The 18187-nt window shown below is 51.0% G+C and overlaps 5 protein-coding genes across 5 annotated transcripts; 3 read left to right on the forward strand and 2 right to left on the reverse strand.

Moving 5' to 3' along the window:
* Positions 1 to 379: 379 nt before the first annotated feature.
* FPRO_10877 (putative PAP1-poly(A) polymerase) lies at positions 380 to 2628 on the reverse strand (the record flags this gene model as incomplete). The annotated part of the gene is made up of 6 exons (XM_031231888.1): positions 380 to 433; positions 532 to 634; positions 697 to 817; positions 887 to 1631; positions 1687 to 2428; positions 2486 to 2628. 6 exons carry the CDS (start codon positions 2626 to 2628, stop codon positions 380 to 382), a joined length of 1908 nt encoding a protein of 635 aa, XP_031081880.1.
* A 1791-nt stretch (positions 2629 to 4419) lies between these two features.
* Positions 4420 to 6448, forward strand: FPRO_10878 (uncharacterized protein; the record flags this gene model as incomplete). Its single annotated transcript, XM_031231889.1, has 4 exons — positions 4420 to 4551; positions 4617 to 5477; positions 5538 to 6325; positions 6376 to 6448. 4 exons carry the CDS (start codon positions 4420 to 4422, stop codon positions 6446 to 6448), a joined length of 1854 nt encoding a protein of 617 aa, XP_031081881.1.
* Positions 6449 to 7021: 573 nt separating this feature from the next.
* FPRO_10879 (uncharacterized protein) lies at positions 7022 to 11116 on the reverse strand (the record flags this gene model as incomplete). Its single annotated transcript, XM_031231890.1, has 4 exons — positions 7022 to 10636; positions 10699 to 10757; positions 10819 to 10893; positions 11080 to 11116. The coding sequence occupies 4 exons, from the start codon at positions 11114 to 11116 to the stop codon at positions 7022 to 7024; spliced, it is 3786 nt and encodes a 1261-aa protein (XP_031081882.1).
* An 883-nt stretch (positions 11117 to 11999) lies between these two features.
* On the forward strand, positions 12000 to 14108 carry FPRO_10880 (uncharacterized protein; the record flags this gene model as incomplete). Its single annotated transcript, XM_031231891.1, has 1 exon — positions 12000 to 14108. The coding sequence occupies one exon, from the start codon at positions 12000 to 12002 to the stop codon at positions 14106 to 14108; it is 2109 nt and encodes a 702-aa protein (XP_031081883.1).
* A 1730-nt stretch (positions 14109 to 15838) lies between these two features.
* FPRO_10881 (uncharacterized protein) lies at positions 15839 to 17756 on the forward strand (the record flags this gene model as incomplete). The annotated part of the gene is made up of 3 exons (XM_031231892.1): positions 15839 to 16327; positions 16424 to 16624; positions 16689 to 17756. The coding sequence occupies 3 exons, from the start codon at positions 15839 to 15841 to the stop codon at positions 17754 to 17756; spliced, it is 1758 nt and encodes a 585-aa protein (XP_031081884.1).
* Positions 17757 to 18187: the final 431 nt, after the last annotated feature.

Here is an 18187-nt window from a genome sequence, read left to right on the forward strand (position 1 = left end):
CAACATGTTGATTTAGCCAGCTGCCCTTCCCGCACTGCACGTGCCTCTCTCTCTCTCTCTCTCTTTCTGCTGCTATTAATGTAGATTATTCAATCTTCCAATCGCAAATAACGCCGCCAGTAATGCATTAACACATCAGGCTGGCACTGCCAACTTACCATGGTAGTTGATGCAGTTCAGTCTGGTTGAAAGCGAGCTTTTTTGTTTCTCTTATGTGAGTTAGTTACGTGATCAGCCACATGCCAATCGTCCAGCCACTTATGGACTTGCCGATATTCTTGATATTTTTTTTGGTTTTAGATATAGTGCAAGATGCACAATTGAGTTGTGGTCGAGCCCGAGCCAACTTTGGTGTGGAATGCGAAGTATGCTATCACGTTCAGCCTGCGGCAGCAATCGAAGCTTGTTGTCTCTTTGCTGGGGGAGGATTCTCCTATACAAGGGTTAGTAAACCCTAGCTGGGAGGGATGTGCCATCTGGAACAGCGCATCTTGGCCGGCAATGGGAATTCGCCCGGTGATGCTTAAATACCTCTGGGGGGCCCCGTTTCTTGCCGTTTGCTGAGCCCTTGGCTGCAGCCTTCTTCTGGGGCTTCTTCTCGCCGTCGTCGAATACATCGTCTGGTAAGTTGAAGCTGTGCGGGCCAAAGTCAGCAGGCCAATGTGCGTTCATGTCGGAAGCGTCTGCTGAACTCACTTTCGGACATGTTGAACACCAATAGAGACGTAATCTTTCAGATCATCCTTGTATTTCTGCCACGAGGTGCAAAGTTCCTTGAACTCATCAACCTGGTAAGAAAGATCAAGTGATTTGGCGCCTATTGAGTCAGTACTGGGAAATCTCAAACACCGAGGATTCGCGAAAACATGTCAGGCGGTATACATACCAGAAGCCAGCTCGAGGCCAATATAGTGAGTAGTTGTGTAAATGTCGGATGGGCTGCTTGCCGTCGCAGTGTCTGTTGGTTTGGACTCATTGGATGCCTCAGGCTTGACAGGCACGACCGTAATAGGACCAGTGTCTTCTGTAGGCTCAGGCTTAAAAACGTGATCATTCTCACCGTTCTCGGTCTTGACCTGTTCGTTGCCCTGACCATTCTCAGGCTTGACAGGCTGGCCATTCTCTCCGTTTTCAGCCTTGATTGGTAGCTCTGCGACTGCGGGCTCAATCTTGACAGCAGTAGTGTGCTCGGTGTCTTCCTTACATAGGTAATCGAGGCTCCCTTCCTGCACAGCCTCAATCTCTTCCTGATTGTGACATCGGTGTTGTCGTTCATAGCCCTTGTTGAAGGCATGGGCTAGCGCGATGGACTGGTGTTGCTCAAGTTTCTGCACTAGCATTCGAACCTTGGACTCAACATAACCAGACCAGATTGTGTGGGCCTCCTTTGTCTTCGCTGCTGAGGTAACAGAAATGTAGTATTTGTACCCTGCGGTGAAAAAGGTATGCTTGACAAAGAGATCGCTCCAGGGGCGCTTGCCCACCATGATGCTCTCAGATATCTGAAGAGCCCGCTTAAGTTCTCGATTTATAATCGACATCGATGAACGAGTAATGTTGAAAGTGGCACACATGGATGGATACGCAGGAGTAATGACGGGCATTAGATGATAGGTATCACCCTTGTAGAGCTGCAGAAACAGGATTAGCACTCTGCGCATTAAAATCGCATGCAACTAGACGTACCTTGGGGTTCCAGATTCGAACAGGGAGAGGCCCACCCTCGATGGGCTTGAGGAGAACGGGTTGCGGCCAGCGCCATTGGCTGATAACCAAAAAGAACTTGTTAACAATCACCGAGAACGTAGCCTTTGGGTAGAGCTGGCAAACGCGCGCGACGAGCATGGCCCATGCAACACCACCAGGGAAACCCATGATGTTGGCGTAGACAGCACGCCGTTGCGCCCACAATTTGATGGCTCGCAACGCATTCTTGAATGTGCTCTGTTCGGGGACTAGCGTGAGGATCTCGTCCGTTACCCGTGTGCCGTTGAGAGACCGCAGCTCTGCCTCATCTAGGCCGCGCAGCAAGCCAGAGTCCTTGAGGTCTTTGAAATCGGGAGATAGCTGCTTCTGAATGACCCTAGAAAAGATCAAATCAATGCTTATGCCAGAGTACTCAAACTTGATGATGGGTACGAAAGCATCAGTCACGACAGCCATATCAGTGATGGCATCCTTGGGGGCCATCGAGAGAAGCAGATCTGGGAAGAACTTGAAGTAATCCTCGCGGGTCACGTATTTCGGCGCGACGATGAGAGTGTCGATATCAGAGCCGGGGCCATAGACGCCGAGGCGATAACTGCCGTAAGTGAAGACTTTGCCCCTTGCATTTCGTATGAGGACCTCGTTCTTGGGTTCTTTCTCCTGGGCGACTCGACGGACGAACGCATCGCAAATGGTTTGGATTGAGGCCAGGACTTCTTCTCTGGAACAAGTTTGTTAGTTCTTGACACGCTCACGCGACAGATTTATTGGCATTCACCTCTTGGCAGTCTCTGCGGGACTCTCGAAGGTCTTTTGACGCTTCAATTCTTCCAGGAGAGCGTCCGATTGTCGCAGCTCGGCTTCCGTTGGGAGTTGAACGGAAATGGGGGGCGTCACGCCGTAAGCCTGTTCAGATGCCATAGCTTCAATGTATCCAAACGTCGGAATGGGGGGGAGGGTAGGGAGGCAGCTGAACGACAGTGGTTAGATAACCACCAACCCGAGGCCGGGGAGGGTCGCAAATCCTAATGCGACAGGATGATAGCCGAATCAACAAATGGTTGTGTGTCTAAAAGAATGCGCTGGTTTTTCAAGCCTCTCCAAGGGCAGTGGGAGCAGCGCAAGGGAGAGGCCAGTAACAGAACAGGACAAGAGGGTGCTCTGTGTCTGGTATGGAGACGAATATTGGGGATGGCTGGATCGGAGAGGTAAGGGGTGGATCGTAAAGGATATCGAGTGCATTCGCTGGGTGATGAAGAGGCCAAGTTTTTTCTTACTACTTGGTAGGTCAGGTAGGTAATGAAGGAGAGTTAGAACTTTTGGCTGACTACGACGAGGCGCCGCGAGGCTGCACAAACGCGGTGGTGGCCCAGAAGCTGGATAGGGTGTAGGTAGTTGAAATAGTGGACCCTGGCTAAGACGCTTAGTAATGAGGCACCCTTAGGTAGGTACCTAAACCTGGGGGGGGGGGGGGGTTGAGTTCTTATTACTGGCTTTTTATCTGTGGGTTTGAACTGAATTAAACGGGTAATATGATATTTGTTGACTGAGACTGAAGCATTGAATCACGTTGTTCACGCATTGTAGTGCTTAAAGTTCCATACCCGCTTAGACACAGATAAAGCGACAGCTGCAAGGAAAACCTGTTATTGATTCATGGTTGGCAATAATGTCCGTACCCTAGCGCTAAACAAAACCAGAGTTGAATTATTTATAAATCAGTAAATGAGAGACATTCAGACTTTCAGACATTTAGACAGTCAGTCAGTTAGTAAAGGGCGAGACGGTATTGGGCTTACTTGAGGTTACGCATGTGCATTTATCGTATTGCTTGCTTGGTGGTCATATTTTCATGAACAAACACCACACAATATTCACTTATCAGAATACTGCCTTCCCCTGAGACGCACGCAAGACATTGGATTAGTACTACTACTAGACCAGGGGGTACGGTGATGGAAGTAACCAGAATTCTTTTCTGTGCAAGATGCAAGTCAAGCCACTAAGCTCTACTTCCTTATAAGGGAAAGGGGGGAGAAAAGATATAGATATAGATAGATATAGATAGGTATGCTAATAATACTATCTCTCTTTCAGACTTCAGTCCCATTATGAAGAATTAAGAAGAGAAAAATCATCTTCATTTTTCTTCCTCTTCCACCGATCATGCCAATCCATTGGATCCATCTATTCGCCTTGTTTCCCAATGACGCTCACACACGCTAGTGATCACTGATGCCCCCTTACAGCACTGTCAGCCCCTTGTCTGCTGATTCTGGCGCCTCTGATTCACTCAACGGGGCTCGAATATGCACGAATCGGTACACCCACACCCAGCCAGCACCGCATCCCAGCCAAGGCCAGCCCAGCCCACAAGCCCAGCCCACAAGCCCAGCCCACAGCGCAGCGCATCGCAGCCCTGTCATGGGCCCTGCCACTTTATGACACTAACTACTAGACCTAGGTCAATCCTAACGCGAACGCGGTACCAACTTTAAAGGGCAGGGCATTTATTTGCTGCACTAGTAGACGATACATTCATTGATTGACGACACGACTTCACTTGACCTGATTATTTCGTATGCCCGCGTCAGTCCTCGAGGGCACCAAAAACACGCCCTGCCCTGCGATCTCAAGATCACGACAGAACCTCGACCTTGCCATCTTTCGTTTCGTCGTTGCAGCGTAGGAGTGCACAGCTGCTTGCCCGCCATGCCACCGTCGGCAAAGAGAGCCTCTAGGGCTCGTCGCGAACCGCGTAAAGCCGTGACGTCCAACGCAGATATATCACTAGGCGACGTTGAAGATTCCTCCCCCAGTCGCCCTGCAAAGCGTCGTAAGAAGGTCCGTTATCTTGTCTGTCGTTCGTTCCATTGCCCGCGGCAGCTGACATTGATCTTCCCGAGCAGGTCCAGGAAGATGAAGACCCCCCCGCGCCCAACGACGATCAACTCGTGTCGCAAATCACACAGCATCTCAGAAGTCAGGAAGTCCAGGCCAGCAAGGATCACGCAAATGTCATACACGAGGCCAAGGGCGATGGTGTGAAAGCCTACGCCAAAGTGGCTGCCCAGGACTGGACCTTTTATATCACCAAGCTCAACGTTAACATAGGCCGAGCTCCTGAGACGTCACATAACTCTCAGACCGCGGGCTCCGACGAAGATGAGTCCTACGTCCATATCGACTTGGGTCCTAGCAAGATGGTATCGCGAGAGCATGCAACCATATCATTCGATTCCAAGGACGAGAAGTGGTTCCTACATGTCAAAGGCCGCAACGGTGCCAAGGTGGACAGCCAGCCCGTTAAGGCTGGACAGGCTCATCCTCTCACAAGCGGCGAAGTCATCGAGATTGGAAATGTCGAGATGATGTTCGTGCTTCCGTCCGAGATAACTCCACTGACTGTGCATCCCATCTATTTGCAACGTGCTGGAGTCAGTGTTCATTCACCACAATCTCGTACTTCGCGCCGACAACCCCTCATTGCGCCGGCGCCTCCGGAATACAAACGCCCGGGCACGCCGCCCTCGGCCCAGAGCACTGCCAAATCACCGGCTGCAAGCACGCCAGCCGTCATGGTTGGTGCCAATGGTGTAGATCTGAGCCAGGATGAGAACCAGCATATCAAGCCTCAGTATAGCTATGCTCAAATGATTACACAGGCGATCCTGAACGCACCTGATGGGAAGCTGAATCTGAACGGGATCTACACCTACATCATGACCACATACGCCTACTATCGCCATCAACAGGCTGCTGGCTGGCAGGTAAGTTCTCGTGGCGGCCACCATACTTTGCTAGGCGGTATACTCACTCACACTCGACAGAACTCAATTCGTCATAACCTTTCATTGAACAAATCATTTGACAAGGTTGCCAGATTAACCGACGAGCCTGGCAAGGGAATGAAGTGGCAAATTGTCCCAGAAGCAAGAGAGGAGATGATAAGAAACGCCTATCGCGTTGGTCGTGGTGGTCATCGTGGTTCATCTGCCCCCTCATCCCCAAACCAACTTGCCTACATCACACATGGCCCAAGAGACATGGCCTCGAGAGAAACTCCCTCTGCCCGCAGACGAAGGGCATCCCCTCCGGCATCACCACAGCCACCTGGTTCCTCTCTGCTAATTCCCCAGTCCACCCCTGATCGATCCTTTGGCAGAAACGCGACCATGATGATTGATGGTAGCCCATTACCGCGTCCTAGGAAGACGCCAGCGAGAGACTCATCGTTTTCAGTGTACAACCCTCAGTCACCCACGCTCACATCTTCATACCAGGAGGACGGAGGCTCATTCGTCACCCCAGCACCGCCCAGGATGCACCCGAAGCTTGCTCCTCCAAGCACAGCACAGAGACCAAGTCAACACATGCCCACTAGCTCACCTGCCCCTTTTTGGAAATACGCAGACATAGGTAGCACACCATTGAAACCTCTTGGTGGCTACGATGTCAGTCCTACCAAAGCTGGAGGTGTTCTCCCCCCGCAGAGTAGCAGTCCGCCAAGGGGAGACAAGTCGCCTCTTAGCAGTCCTTCTCGACCTCAAAAGTCAAGTCCACAGCCTATTGCTCAACCGGCAGAGGCCGAAGAAGAGCACGGCTTTGATTTAACAAAGTTTGTTTTCCCCATGACTCACTTGAGACTGAGCTAACATAGTTACCTAGGGGGTTTCAGAGTATCGGTGCGTATCATGCACCAGTCGGCGGCGGGGCTTCTATCTTGCAAGGCCGTACTTAGGCTTCTTTTCTGCACTGGCGTTTTTATTTCAAGGGGGATAAGTCACGGAGCCATGATATGTACTAAACTTCTGAGTACATGATGCTGTCGACCAAGCATTTTGACGGCACTTATGAATGCAACGCGCCAACGAAAAAAAAAAAAAAAAGCCTCTCTCCTCGACTTGGGTGCCTGCGTGACTGAACGGTCAGCTCAACGATTCATTCGATCTTATGGACCTTTCCGCACCACTGGGGAATTCTCGCTCGACAGATAGACTCAAGAGCTCCAAGTGTGAATATGTTATATGAGAGTGAAGATCATCTGGCCAATGGCCTAGAACAGAGCCTTGGATATATACAAATGTTGAGAACGCGACTTTTGATGCAAATATGTGTGATCGCGCCACCGTGCCGCCAACCTTACCAAACCCAACCAATGCAAGGCCTTTTTTTCGTGACCAAGCCACCCAGCTCCCACACGATTCATAATGGAATTCCCATGCTTTTTGTTTCACCGCCTACTTTTACACATCGGTGAGTTAGAAACTCGACCACATAATAGCATCATAAAGAATTTCGTTAAATTGTCAGCCTATCGCGCTCCAGCTTGGCCTCGCCTCTTAGGGTTTCCACGGCCAGTTCGCTTCTTGGTCTGCTGATGTTCACCACCCTCGATGAACTTGATAAGCTCATCAATGCTGCGGGAGTCAACTTGTGAACCAGGTCCCGTGCGGCCGGGGACAGTAGCATTGGAAGCCGCCAAGCTTGAGGGATTGGTGGTAAACCGAACACCCGTTCGAAGTCTTCGAGCAGCAACGTCCTTAGCATGCTTGGCAATGTTGACAGCATTTTGGGTGAGCTGCTCCAACCAGCTCTCGGCCTCCTTGGTGTTCTTGTCCTCAGGTCCAAGTTCAGCAAGGAAGACGTTATAAGACTCTCGCATGCGAGTAACAGCTCCCTTTGAGTCACGATCTAGAGCAAGAGCCTGAGCCAGCTGGAAGAGGAGAGTTGCAGAGTTGATCGATTGCTTGCCGAAAACAGACTCGCATACGCGCAGTGACTCCTCGAACCAGAGTCGAGACTCGTGGTAAGCCTTGAGGTTCTGGAGCATCACAGCAGCATTGTTGAGTGTTGTGATAGAATCAGGATGATCAGGGCCATAAATGACCTTCCACATCTTGAGAGCGTGTTTGGAGTACACAAGAGCACCCTTGCTGTCACCAATCTGGTGGAGGAACAGGCTCAGGTTGAGGTAGTTAAGGAGAGTCTCGGCTGAGTCGACACCAACGGTCCTCTCAGCGACGATGATAGCTTTGCGAGCAAGGTCAACAGCAGCCTCCTTCTCATCGAGCTGGTAGTAGAGCATAGATAGGCTGTTGTAGACACGAGCGACCTCGGGATGCAAGATACCATAAATCTGCTCGTGTAGGGAAAGGGATTCCAGGAGAAGCTCCTGGCCCAGTTTCTTCTGGTTTTGGAGAAGAGAAATACGGCCAGCCTCAAGCGCTTCTTCTGCGAGGGCGCTGCGAGGGCACGAGTCCTTGATTAAAGGTACGAGGTCAATGACGTCTTCGGGACTGAAAGTATGCACATTGGCAGGGGCAGCAGCCTCAACAGGAGAAGCCTCACGAGCCTTGCTCTTCTTCTTTTTCTTGCTGCTACCAGTTTCTCCGTTGGTCTGGCCGTTGATAACAGGCTTCTCGACCTTTACAGGAGCAGCTTCAGCATTGGTGGTGGCAACAGCAGCAGCAGCAGCAGCAGTCTCAGCAGTGAAACTGTAGTCCTTGGCTAGTAGCTGAATACCAATCTTCAACGACACCTCACGAAGAAGTTGCACAGGGCGAACCTGGTTGTGCCACTCCTCGTCGAGCTCATATCGGAATCGCTGGAGGATCTGCTCCTCGATGTTCTCCCGCAGACTCTCAGGTGTAACCTTCTCGAAAGACCAGTCGGCATCAGTGTAGAGACTGCGGATGGAAGGATCGAGCTCAGCAATAGGCTTCCCATTGAACCTATGTCCAAGCAGACAGTTGAGGAGATGAGAAACAGCAGCAGGAACAGCAGGGACTGGTAGGTGTCGGAGGTAAACAGCAGAAATATGCTTGAAGGCTCGGGCAACCATATCCTGGACACAAATGTCGCGCAAGCATCGGAGTCGGCCATCACTAGAGAGCTCAGCAACCTTACCGAGGTATCTGACGTTGATACCGCGCTTGTGTAGAAGTCGGCTTAATGACTGGCCATCCATGGGGAAGCTGATCTCGGACTCGGAAAGATCCTTGAGCAGGTCAGGGATAACCTGTTCGCGGAGATATTTTCCAGCTGCCCTAACCTCTTCCTCATCAGCGGCGAACTCGGCCTTCTCTTCATCAGTCTGAGGAACTTGGCCACTGAAAGCGTCAGGGTTAAGGGCGAACTTGAAGTCTGATAGGTTGGGCTGGTGATCCTCTTCCTTGGAGGCTTCACCCTCGCCCTCGCCCTCTTCACCCTTGGCGTCACCCTCTGTAGCCTTGGTCTCCCCCTTCTTCTCTTTCTTTTGCTCAGCTCGACGGGCAACCTCTTTATCTACCCACTGCTTCAGCTTGTATCGCGAGAATGAGTCGACAAGCTCCGGTCGGAGGACCGTCATGCGGTGAGGGTAGGCATCGCCATCCTCAGGAAGGCCATCTTCATCCAGCCAGGCAATGTCGAGGGGGCTGATACGGTATAGATCCAAGACATACTTGCGGGCGTCTGTACCCAACAGACCCTTGGTCTCCACACTGGCCTCCAAGTCAAATCGCTTGCCCTCCTTGTCCCAAACAGGATGCTTCTTGACCTTCAGAGCCTTGGACAACTGAGCAAAGCCGGGAGCGAACCTCTCATCAGCGGCGACGATGTCCTTGCCGTCCACAGCACCGTAGTCGATCTGGTTCTCACCAGGTTCGCGCTGCTTGAAAATACCGGGAACAATGCTCTGACCAACAATTCGCTTGCCAAGGTAGTCAACAACCACGGTGGCAGGAGTGAAAAGTCCCTCAATATCCAATTGGTTGACGAGCTTCACACCAGCGACATCTTTACCAGTAGCGACACGAGCCGCCTCATCACCACCCTCGGAAGTGAATGTACCAACACCGTCAGCACCGAAAGAGAAGAATATGTTGTTATAGACAAATATTTGAGCATCTCTGCATTCTGTGGGGTTCAAAGGAGCAATGTCACCCCGTGCGACCATGACGGCGCCTCGAGTAGCCGCCTCATTATAATCGGCAAAGAGCTTAGAAATAAGTCGTTCTCGGAAGACACGATCCTGAACAGTCTCGCGAGGAAGTTCCTTCGCTGACTGGAACTCTTCATTCCAGTCCCGCAGAGTATCGGTGTTCTCGACACCATTAAGGAGGTAGGTCTCCTGAGATCGTGCTGGATCAGGAAGATGTGTGCAAAGTGTCGAGTTAGGAGAGGGAACCACCCAAGGAGCAGCGGGAATAGCATTGGTGATTTGGAAAGTGGCGAGAGGGTCGCGTTGGTTGTTGTAGTCCTGGAGTTTTGCGAAGGACTCGGCGAAGGACGCAGAGACCAGTTCGATCAGGCTCAGCAAAGAGTGAGCTGACTGCCCTTTGGGTGCCGGACGAGGGAAGGGATCGAATTTGGCGTTGGATGACTTGTTGACGAAGAAGCCCGAAACGTGAGAGGTGATCTGATATTGCTCGCCTTCGTTGGTGGAGACAACCAAGTAGAGCAAGTGGCCACGCTGTCGGAGGTGAGGAGGAGGAGGATTCCAGGAAGACAAGGAGATCTGCTTCACTGTCTTGGGAGCGGGCTCAGAGGGAGGAGGGACCAACTCGGTTAGAGAGGGTACAGCCTGGAAATCGTAGTTCTGAATGGGTGACTCCTCAGTCGACTCATTGTTGCTGACGGCCTCTGTGGCGACAGTTTCGAAGAGAGACAGTCCCGGAAGAAGGCCCTGGGCCGTGTCGCATCGATCTCCGGAGGCACCGATAAGCTCTCGAATGCGGACAAAGTGGATGCGAGCTTCCTTCTCGGTATATGGGTCCTCAACAACATGGAATTCAGGAGTAGTGCCGAGGTCAGGAATTTCAGAGAGGGGAATGAAGTCGTTGATCTTCTCGCCATTAAACTCGAGGTGGAAGCAAGTGTACTGGAATGCGGAGGGAAGGTCAATGATGGACTGTCGAATCTCGTGAACCTGTTCTTGAGAAGAGACCTGGACATTTTTTTTTGTGAGCTTGAGATTTTGCAGGGCCTCGGTGTAAGTCAATGACGGACCATAATCTGCATCTTGCTAGCATTGGCGTCGGGCAAGACGATAGTAAGGTTTATTAACGCTTTGAACCGTTAGATATCCATGTCGTCTGTATCGCTAATCGGAGGGATAATTTTAGCTACCTTCAGCGCCAGCGTCAACGTCAACGTCTTGAGCTTCGGCCTCCATGTTGGTCTCGGGCTCCTCGGACGCAGCAGCTGTGAGACATGTTAGCTCGGTTCAGTATAGATAATCCAATACCAAGAGCAAGTAAGACCAGTACAGCCAAAGCAAAAGCTATATGATAGCTCCGTCAGTGGCCAAATTGAGGCTGTTGAGACCCCGGACTTTACAAGCGAGCATTCGACAAGGGCGGTCTAGCTTCGCACAAAATTTATACATACCAGGCGCCTGAGCGGGAGGAGTGGTTTCCTCAGCCATATTGCCAAGATGGAGTGTTTAGCAAAAGAAGAATAGGTAATGAGGGAGGAAACCAGGCATGGGATACGCACTGGAAGACTAAGACAATCAATTGAACGACGTTGGTCGAAAGAAGGTGGGAGTAAGGTAGTGACGGAGCGGAGGGGACGAAGAAAAAAATTGGACGGTTAATGCTCGAGTTGTGGTGGGTGCGGCGGCAATGGCCCGGCATTGCATTGGGTCCGGACACTGGAAGTATCCGGTGCTGAACACGCGACAGTGACGGTACTTTAGGCCTCCGATGCCTTGAACGGTTAAACAAGGTATAGCCCGAGTAGAGAATGTTAGGGCCCCGAAGCCGGTCGACCCCAGAGTGATTGGCGGCAGCGCTAGACCGAAAGTAGATGGATGTAAATATTGGCCGATCTCTTTATGCTCCCTAGGTACTTTACCTAACACAACACAACACAACATCTTCTTTGTCCTCAACTATTTCCAATTCTTTCTTCTACTTATTGATCCAATCGTCAATACTCTCTTGGGCATCTAATATTCTTCTTGTTGCTTTGCTATTGCTCTAGTATCAATTCAGCTGCTTCGATATCACCCGAATGCATCTATCATGGCTGATCGCCCATCCCCGTCAGCCCACCGTTTAATAAAAGGATATCACAGCAACCGCCAACAAGATATACAGCCTTGGACCGCAGCAAGATGCCAGCGCCTACTACGGCAACTTCAGTGTCGTCTAGTTGCTTTAAGAAAACTAGTTGATAAGGCCCGGCAACCAACGACAACAACTCGCACGAAGCGGACGAACACGGAGAATGAAACGACGAAATTATCGAAGCGAGTGCGGCACACATATGGAGTACGCCGAGTAACAACATCTCAGTCAAAGCCAATGACTTCGCCTGTGTCGACACCGCCGCGTGCATTTCGCACTCTCGGCACCATGAAGATTGATCGTAGTCCTCCAGGGGCTGGGCGACTCGGGTTCACGACGCCAGTCATGCGCAAGTTCAGATGCGGCAATTTGACCCCTGAGACTTCACCCACAAGCTCAAAGCCCACGGCTACAGATTCAAAATCACTGGTCGCAGAATTGCAATCACTCCGCCGGATTGTCTCGGATAGTGAATATCGCATATACGATGCCATTTTCAGCTGGCTGCATGGCTTGCTGACCTCAACAGAACCTGTCTCCCAAACAGCACACCCGAAGTCGTTGCTAGGGATGTGTCTTCGCAGGATACCAGATGCGATAGCCGTAATAGAAGAATGGGATCGTCAGACTGCGGCAAAGGCAGGGAAAACTTTCAAGTGGCAATCATCTAAAGCATCGGCAGAACTCTACGATCAACTCGAGGAGTTTGGTACTTCAAGTATGGGATGGAAGCCCCTCAAAATTGTCGTCCGTGCGCATGCTCTATGTCTCTTGGCAACTGCTGTGACAGAAGGTCTCCTCGAACCTCCGTTTGTACGACTGTTGGCTGATCTCTGTCTCAGTCTCGACTGCAAGACAGAAGCCGCGAGACTTGTCTCAAGCCTGAGACTTCCTTTAGTAGCCCCTCGTGGTACGTCAAGCACCTTGATCGAGAGCAGTACGGTCCAGCCTCTGGGCGTTATAGTAAAAAGCTTGCAAGGTCGGGGCACAATCGGCCCATCATGGGACTGTCTCTCGAACCTTATCAACACCAAGAAGTTATCTCTGACCTGGCTGACGTCACGGGCGTTTCAGTCAGTATGGATGCGAGGGATCGAAATCCTGCTACATTCCAAAAAACCTGTCCCCTCAATCGTTGAGTTTCTGTGTAAGGCTCTGGACCAGCTTCTGTTGGACAGTGATAAAGCGAAGGAGACAGAACAACCTACAGAGGATCAGACACTGACCAGGGTTCTGGCCGCAATGACGGCAGCGATATGGACATTGGGTGTTGATATGAGTGATGAAGAGCCTTGGAAAGCTCACGCCATTCGACGACTAATATTCACACTCGAAATGTGCGTCACACAGCAACGAACCCGTCGTGGGGCGTTTCGAAGCAGCGGATTTTTGACACTCGTTTTAGCCCGATTCTTGGCCACGAGTTTGATCGACGGGAAAGTGGGCAGTTTATCAGCGAGGAATCTGGCGATTTACGAATGCGTGAAACCGTTGACAGCAAGAAACGGTTCCCCCAGTGAATCTCAGTATCGACAAACTCTTTTGCTGGCTTGCTCTGTTGCACAATACCGGGGACAAGCATGTGGCCTGGCTTGCCACGACGTCTTGTCTGAGATTCGTACACGTTTAAGTGAACTGAGGCTGCCTAATTGGTTTCAAGAAGGTCTGGTGTCCGACGGGGCGTTTGTTTTGGCACAGAAAACGAAGGACCTCCGAGATGTTGCTTTTGCTGAAAGATTTCCCACTGCTGGCAAGGGAATCGTCGAAACAAGCACGATATTCTCGGGCTGGAAGTGGGAGGAAGGGATTGGCGAATGGGTTCTCCCCAGCCCCGTCAAGGAACGAGGAAGCGAGCTGAGACAGCAAAACCAAAGTCGAGGCGGAACGAGCTACAGAACAGGCACAGATCGTCGACCAGATAGTCGAGCCCGGACGACGGGCCTGAGTGGGAAGACGGGCCGCAATCTCAGGCGCAGAAAAGACCAACATAGCTCGGTAGGAAGTGACAAGGATGCTGGCAATCATGATGATACGGACGACAGGGAGGATGAGAATGATACGAGAGCAACCAGCATTACGGATATTGACGAAGAGCAAGACAGCGGAGATGAGCTTGGCGAGTGTGCACAGATTATGGACTACAGCCCCAGGAAAACATTGGGGCGAACACATGGTATTAACGGCAGTGGCAGAAGCAGTAGCGGAAACATCAAGACGTTGAAGAGAGTCAAGCGCTTGGATATTGCAAGGACCTGGCAGGAAAAGATGCCTGACAGAGTCGCTGTAGGGACATCATTGACAGAGCCTGGAGAGGACGATATGGACGACGAACTCAGTACACTTTGAGCTTCACAGAGACCGTACTAAGTAAGGATGCAGGGCTAATACGCAATCACTCTGATGGAGTTTTGATTTACACCTTATCTTTTGTTTTGCTTTTTTGTTTTCTGGGGGGGGGGGGGGCAAGAAAGTATCGGACCTTGATATAGGGTGTCAAAATAAACTTCGCAAAGAGTCCCCCAAGCTTAGGCTAGATTTACCTTGATGTTTTAATCGCTAAGTGTCAAGGTCCTGAGTTTTTTTGCCTTCCCTAGCCAGGGATCATACGTATGCACATGTAATGAATTCGTCTCAGTGCTCGTCTCAGGCTTTGACTGGAGAATAATCCTCCGCCTCTCAGAGGCCACGGAAACGGTTACGATAATATCGGTCATGGTGGGGTATGAGGCACTTGAAACCGCCATTCGATGTCATTGCTGGGTCAGGCTGGGTTCGGTTGAGAACAATCTCTGGAAACTTGATCAGCAAACGGACGATGGTCCATAGTTTTACTATGCAGCACAGCTATGTATTGCATTGCCGCTGAGTCGTGTTTAGTTAGAACTAGGCCACGACCGTCTTTACAAGGGCTACAAATACGTAGAGTATGAGAGATGAAAAACTTCCAAAATTAAAGTATTTATCGTAAAAGTACTAAAAGAGAGTTTAAAATTGGCGGGGCGCAAGTTTTAGTAAGATCAAATTCCCCTAACAGTCGCTGTGCTCGAGCAGCCAAGAAACTGATTACCCAGAAGCTGGGAAAGCCCTTGTTTCAGAATCCCAGCTGTGCCCCGCGGTGCTAGGATATCAGATATCCTTCCGCCACTCGGAGCCAGCGCCACAGTCATCTCCCCTGTTCAATGCATCGCGTCCCGCGCCATTGCAACGCAGACGCTGACTGGGCCAGTCCTCTCCAGTTCGCTAGGAGCCGCCGGGGGGTTCCTAGATCGTGTAGGTTCGCCCAATGACGTGGCTAGATCAGGCAATCTTGAATGGTTCAATGAATATCTTGAAACTCGATGCCCCTGAGACTAGAGGCTAGGCTTAGTGGTCTCGCGGCTGGCCCCAGCTGTAACTCGGTCACTGTCGTAGTGCTGCAGCTGGCTGGTCACTGGCAGATGGGCCCCCTTAGTGGGATACTCAGGGATAGGAAGCGGGATAGGTACAGCCAGCTGATGGAGTTGGCTGCAAATGAGAGAGCAAGGGACACTGCATGGCCACTGTTTCTACGACAAGCCAACACGCGGCTTTGAACTTGAATATGATCTGCTTGGGCCATGATTGCTGGGGAATTTAGTAGAGGCCCAATTTATCTCGCAAAATACCCCCTGCTCACTCTGAATACTATCCCTCCCTTGGCCTCCGCAACCGTTTTTTCAAAACTCTTCCTTGCCTTGTCTTGTTTCGTTAACCTTGACGTCTTCAGTTCATTCCTAAAGAAGGCGTAGGAATTGTTTGTTTCGGAGCTGGTTTCCATCCAGACACACACGCTCTCTCGTCCCTTCATTCATTTATTCACCGTCTGCTGCTGGTGTTGTTAGTGCTGCGGCTACTTTACGGTCCCTTGACCCCATCACTGTCGACAGCGTCCTCTCTCTCCTTCTCTCTTCTTTTTCTCTTCGCCGCCGCTTCTTGGACCATTCTACTCGATTCCTCCAGGGGAGGTTTTTATTTTCTTTGACTTTTCCAACTTTTTACTTCGACACCTTGATCTCATTGTTTTTGTTATCCGTCATTCCCTTCTTTCTTCAGTCGCAATGAGTGCCGGAAACTCACTGCTACCGCGAGGCGGTTACGAGCTCACACCCGAGCAGCAACTCGCTAAAGAAATCGCCGAAACCACCAACGGAAACCTATCCAAGTACCTCATGATCGTCTGTGGTGCTGTCTCTGCTGCTGTTATCGTCTGGAAGGTCTGCGAGCGAATTATCCGACTTACTCGACATGTTTCTTGCTTGAACAACGACAAGCAGCGCTACTTCGCTATCCCCAACCAGAAGTTTGCGGCCCTGAAGCGCCACCTTCTTTACGCTCCCGTCTTCAGCAAACGCCACAACCGCGAAATCCAGCTAAGCAAGGCCATCAACGTTGGAACTCTACCCACCCGTTTCCAACTGCTTTTCCTCGTGTCCTACTTCGTTTCCAATGTCGTCTGGTGTGTTATCGACATCGATTATTCTGCTGATATGGCCACCGCCTGCGGTGTCATTCGCAACCGCACTGGTGTCCTCTCCACTGTTAACATGGTATGACTTGAATTGAATTGCATTGAATTGCATTGCATTGCACTGGGTCGTTCCAAATCTTACTAGTATATGCCACTAACCTTATTTCCATTTCAGGTCCCTCTCTTCCTTCTGGCTGGACGAAACAACCCTCTCATTCCCCTCTTGAACATCTCCTTTGACACCTACAACCTGATCCACCGTTGGTTTGGCCGTATTGTCATTCTTGAGGCTCTCGCTCATACCCTTGCCCACTATGGTAAGAACGGCTGGGTCTTCACCCCTCCTGCGGGCAACTTTATCCTTCCCGGCTTTGTTGTAAGTTACTTTAGACATTTTTTAACGTTAATCGCGTTCATGAAGATTTACTTACGCCTCCTAGGCCACATGCTCCTTTGTCTTCCTCGGCATCCAGGCTTCTAGTCCTCTTCGCCATGCCTTCTATGAGGTCTTCAAAGCTCTCCACATCCTCGCTGCCACCGCCGCCGTCGTGGGATTGTACTATCACTTGTCCGCATCCCCTGGTTTGTTCAAGTGGCTCTGCTACGTTTATGGCGTGATCGCTCTCTGGAGTTTCGACCGCACCTATCGTATTTGGCGTGTCGTTCGCTCCCACGTGGGAGGTTCGCGCTCCCGAACCATTGTCGAAGCCCTCCCTGGAAATGCCGTCCGATTGACCATGACTCTGGCTCGCCCATGGAACGCCGCCCCTGGACAACACGCCTATCTCTACATGCCCGCCATCAGCTACTGGCAATCACACCCCTTCTCCGTCGCCTGGTACGATGGCGTCGAGGATGTTAAGAGCGACCGATTAGCCACTACTAACCAAGATCTTTTGGCTATGCAACAACAACGGGTTTCTTTCGTCATCCGAGGCAGAACCGGCATGACTGACAGCCTCTACAAGAAGGCAGTCGCTGCCCCTGGAGGTCGTTTCGAGACAAGCTGCTTCGCCGAGGGCCCTTATGGTGGACACCACTCTTTCGACTCTTACGGTACTGTGGTTCTCTTCGCTGGAGGTGTCGGCATCACTCACCCCGTCCCCTATATCAAGCATCTTGTTGAGGGCTACTCCGAGGGTACTGTCGCAACTCGAAGGATCCTGTTAGTCTGGACCATTCAGACTCCCGAGCATCTGGAGTGGATCCGCCCCTGGATGACTGAGATCTTGGGCATGGACAAGAGAAGGGATGTTCTCCGAATCATGCTCTTTGTCAGCCAGCCTCGCTCCACCAAGGAAATCCACAGCCCCTCGTCAACTGTCCAGATGTTCCCTGGACGACCCAACATCAACACTCTCTTGGGTATGGAGCAAGAGCACCAGATTGGTGCCATGGCTGTTACAGTCTGTGGCCCTGGTGCTCTTAGTGACGAGGTTCGCCTGGCTGTCCGAAACCGTCAGGACCGATCCCACATCGATTTCATCGAGGAGGCGTTCACGTGGTAAGCTTAACAGCGGGTATGAGGTGTTAGGGGAGTTTTGGCATTTCCTGGCTAGTCCAGTCCATAATTCCCAGCCATGAGCAATAGCACTGGCTCTCACTTCTGAACTCTGGGAGTTTTCAGGGATTCAGATGTTTCCAGTCCATCTTTGGACATATTGCAAAGCAAGGCTCAATTTTGAGATCAATTTCATGTATTGTACTTTAGATCGAGGTGTATCTACGCTCGTTTTGTGTCCTTTGGAGGACCAGCACTCAATAGCACTAAAACAAGTAACGGCCATAAGTGTGTCTTGTACTGAATGTGATGGGACTGATGAATACTGGTACAAAATTTCATCAACACTAACAAGTGTCATGGTCGGGTTGGCTAAGTCTCGACTAGGTCTGATGAAGGCGTACTCATGAGGTGTTGTTGGATGACATCAAGACAAGC

The sequence above is a fragment of the Fusarium proliferatum genome (genome assembly GCF_900067095.1).
Source record: "Fusarium proliferatum ET1 genome assembly, contig: FPRO_scaffold005, whole genome shotgun sequence".
NCBI classification, from domain to species: domain Eukaryota; kingdom Fungi; phylum Ascomycota; class Sordariomycetes; order Hypocreales; family Nectriaceae; genus Fusarium; species Fusarium proliferatum.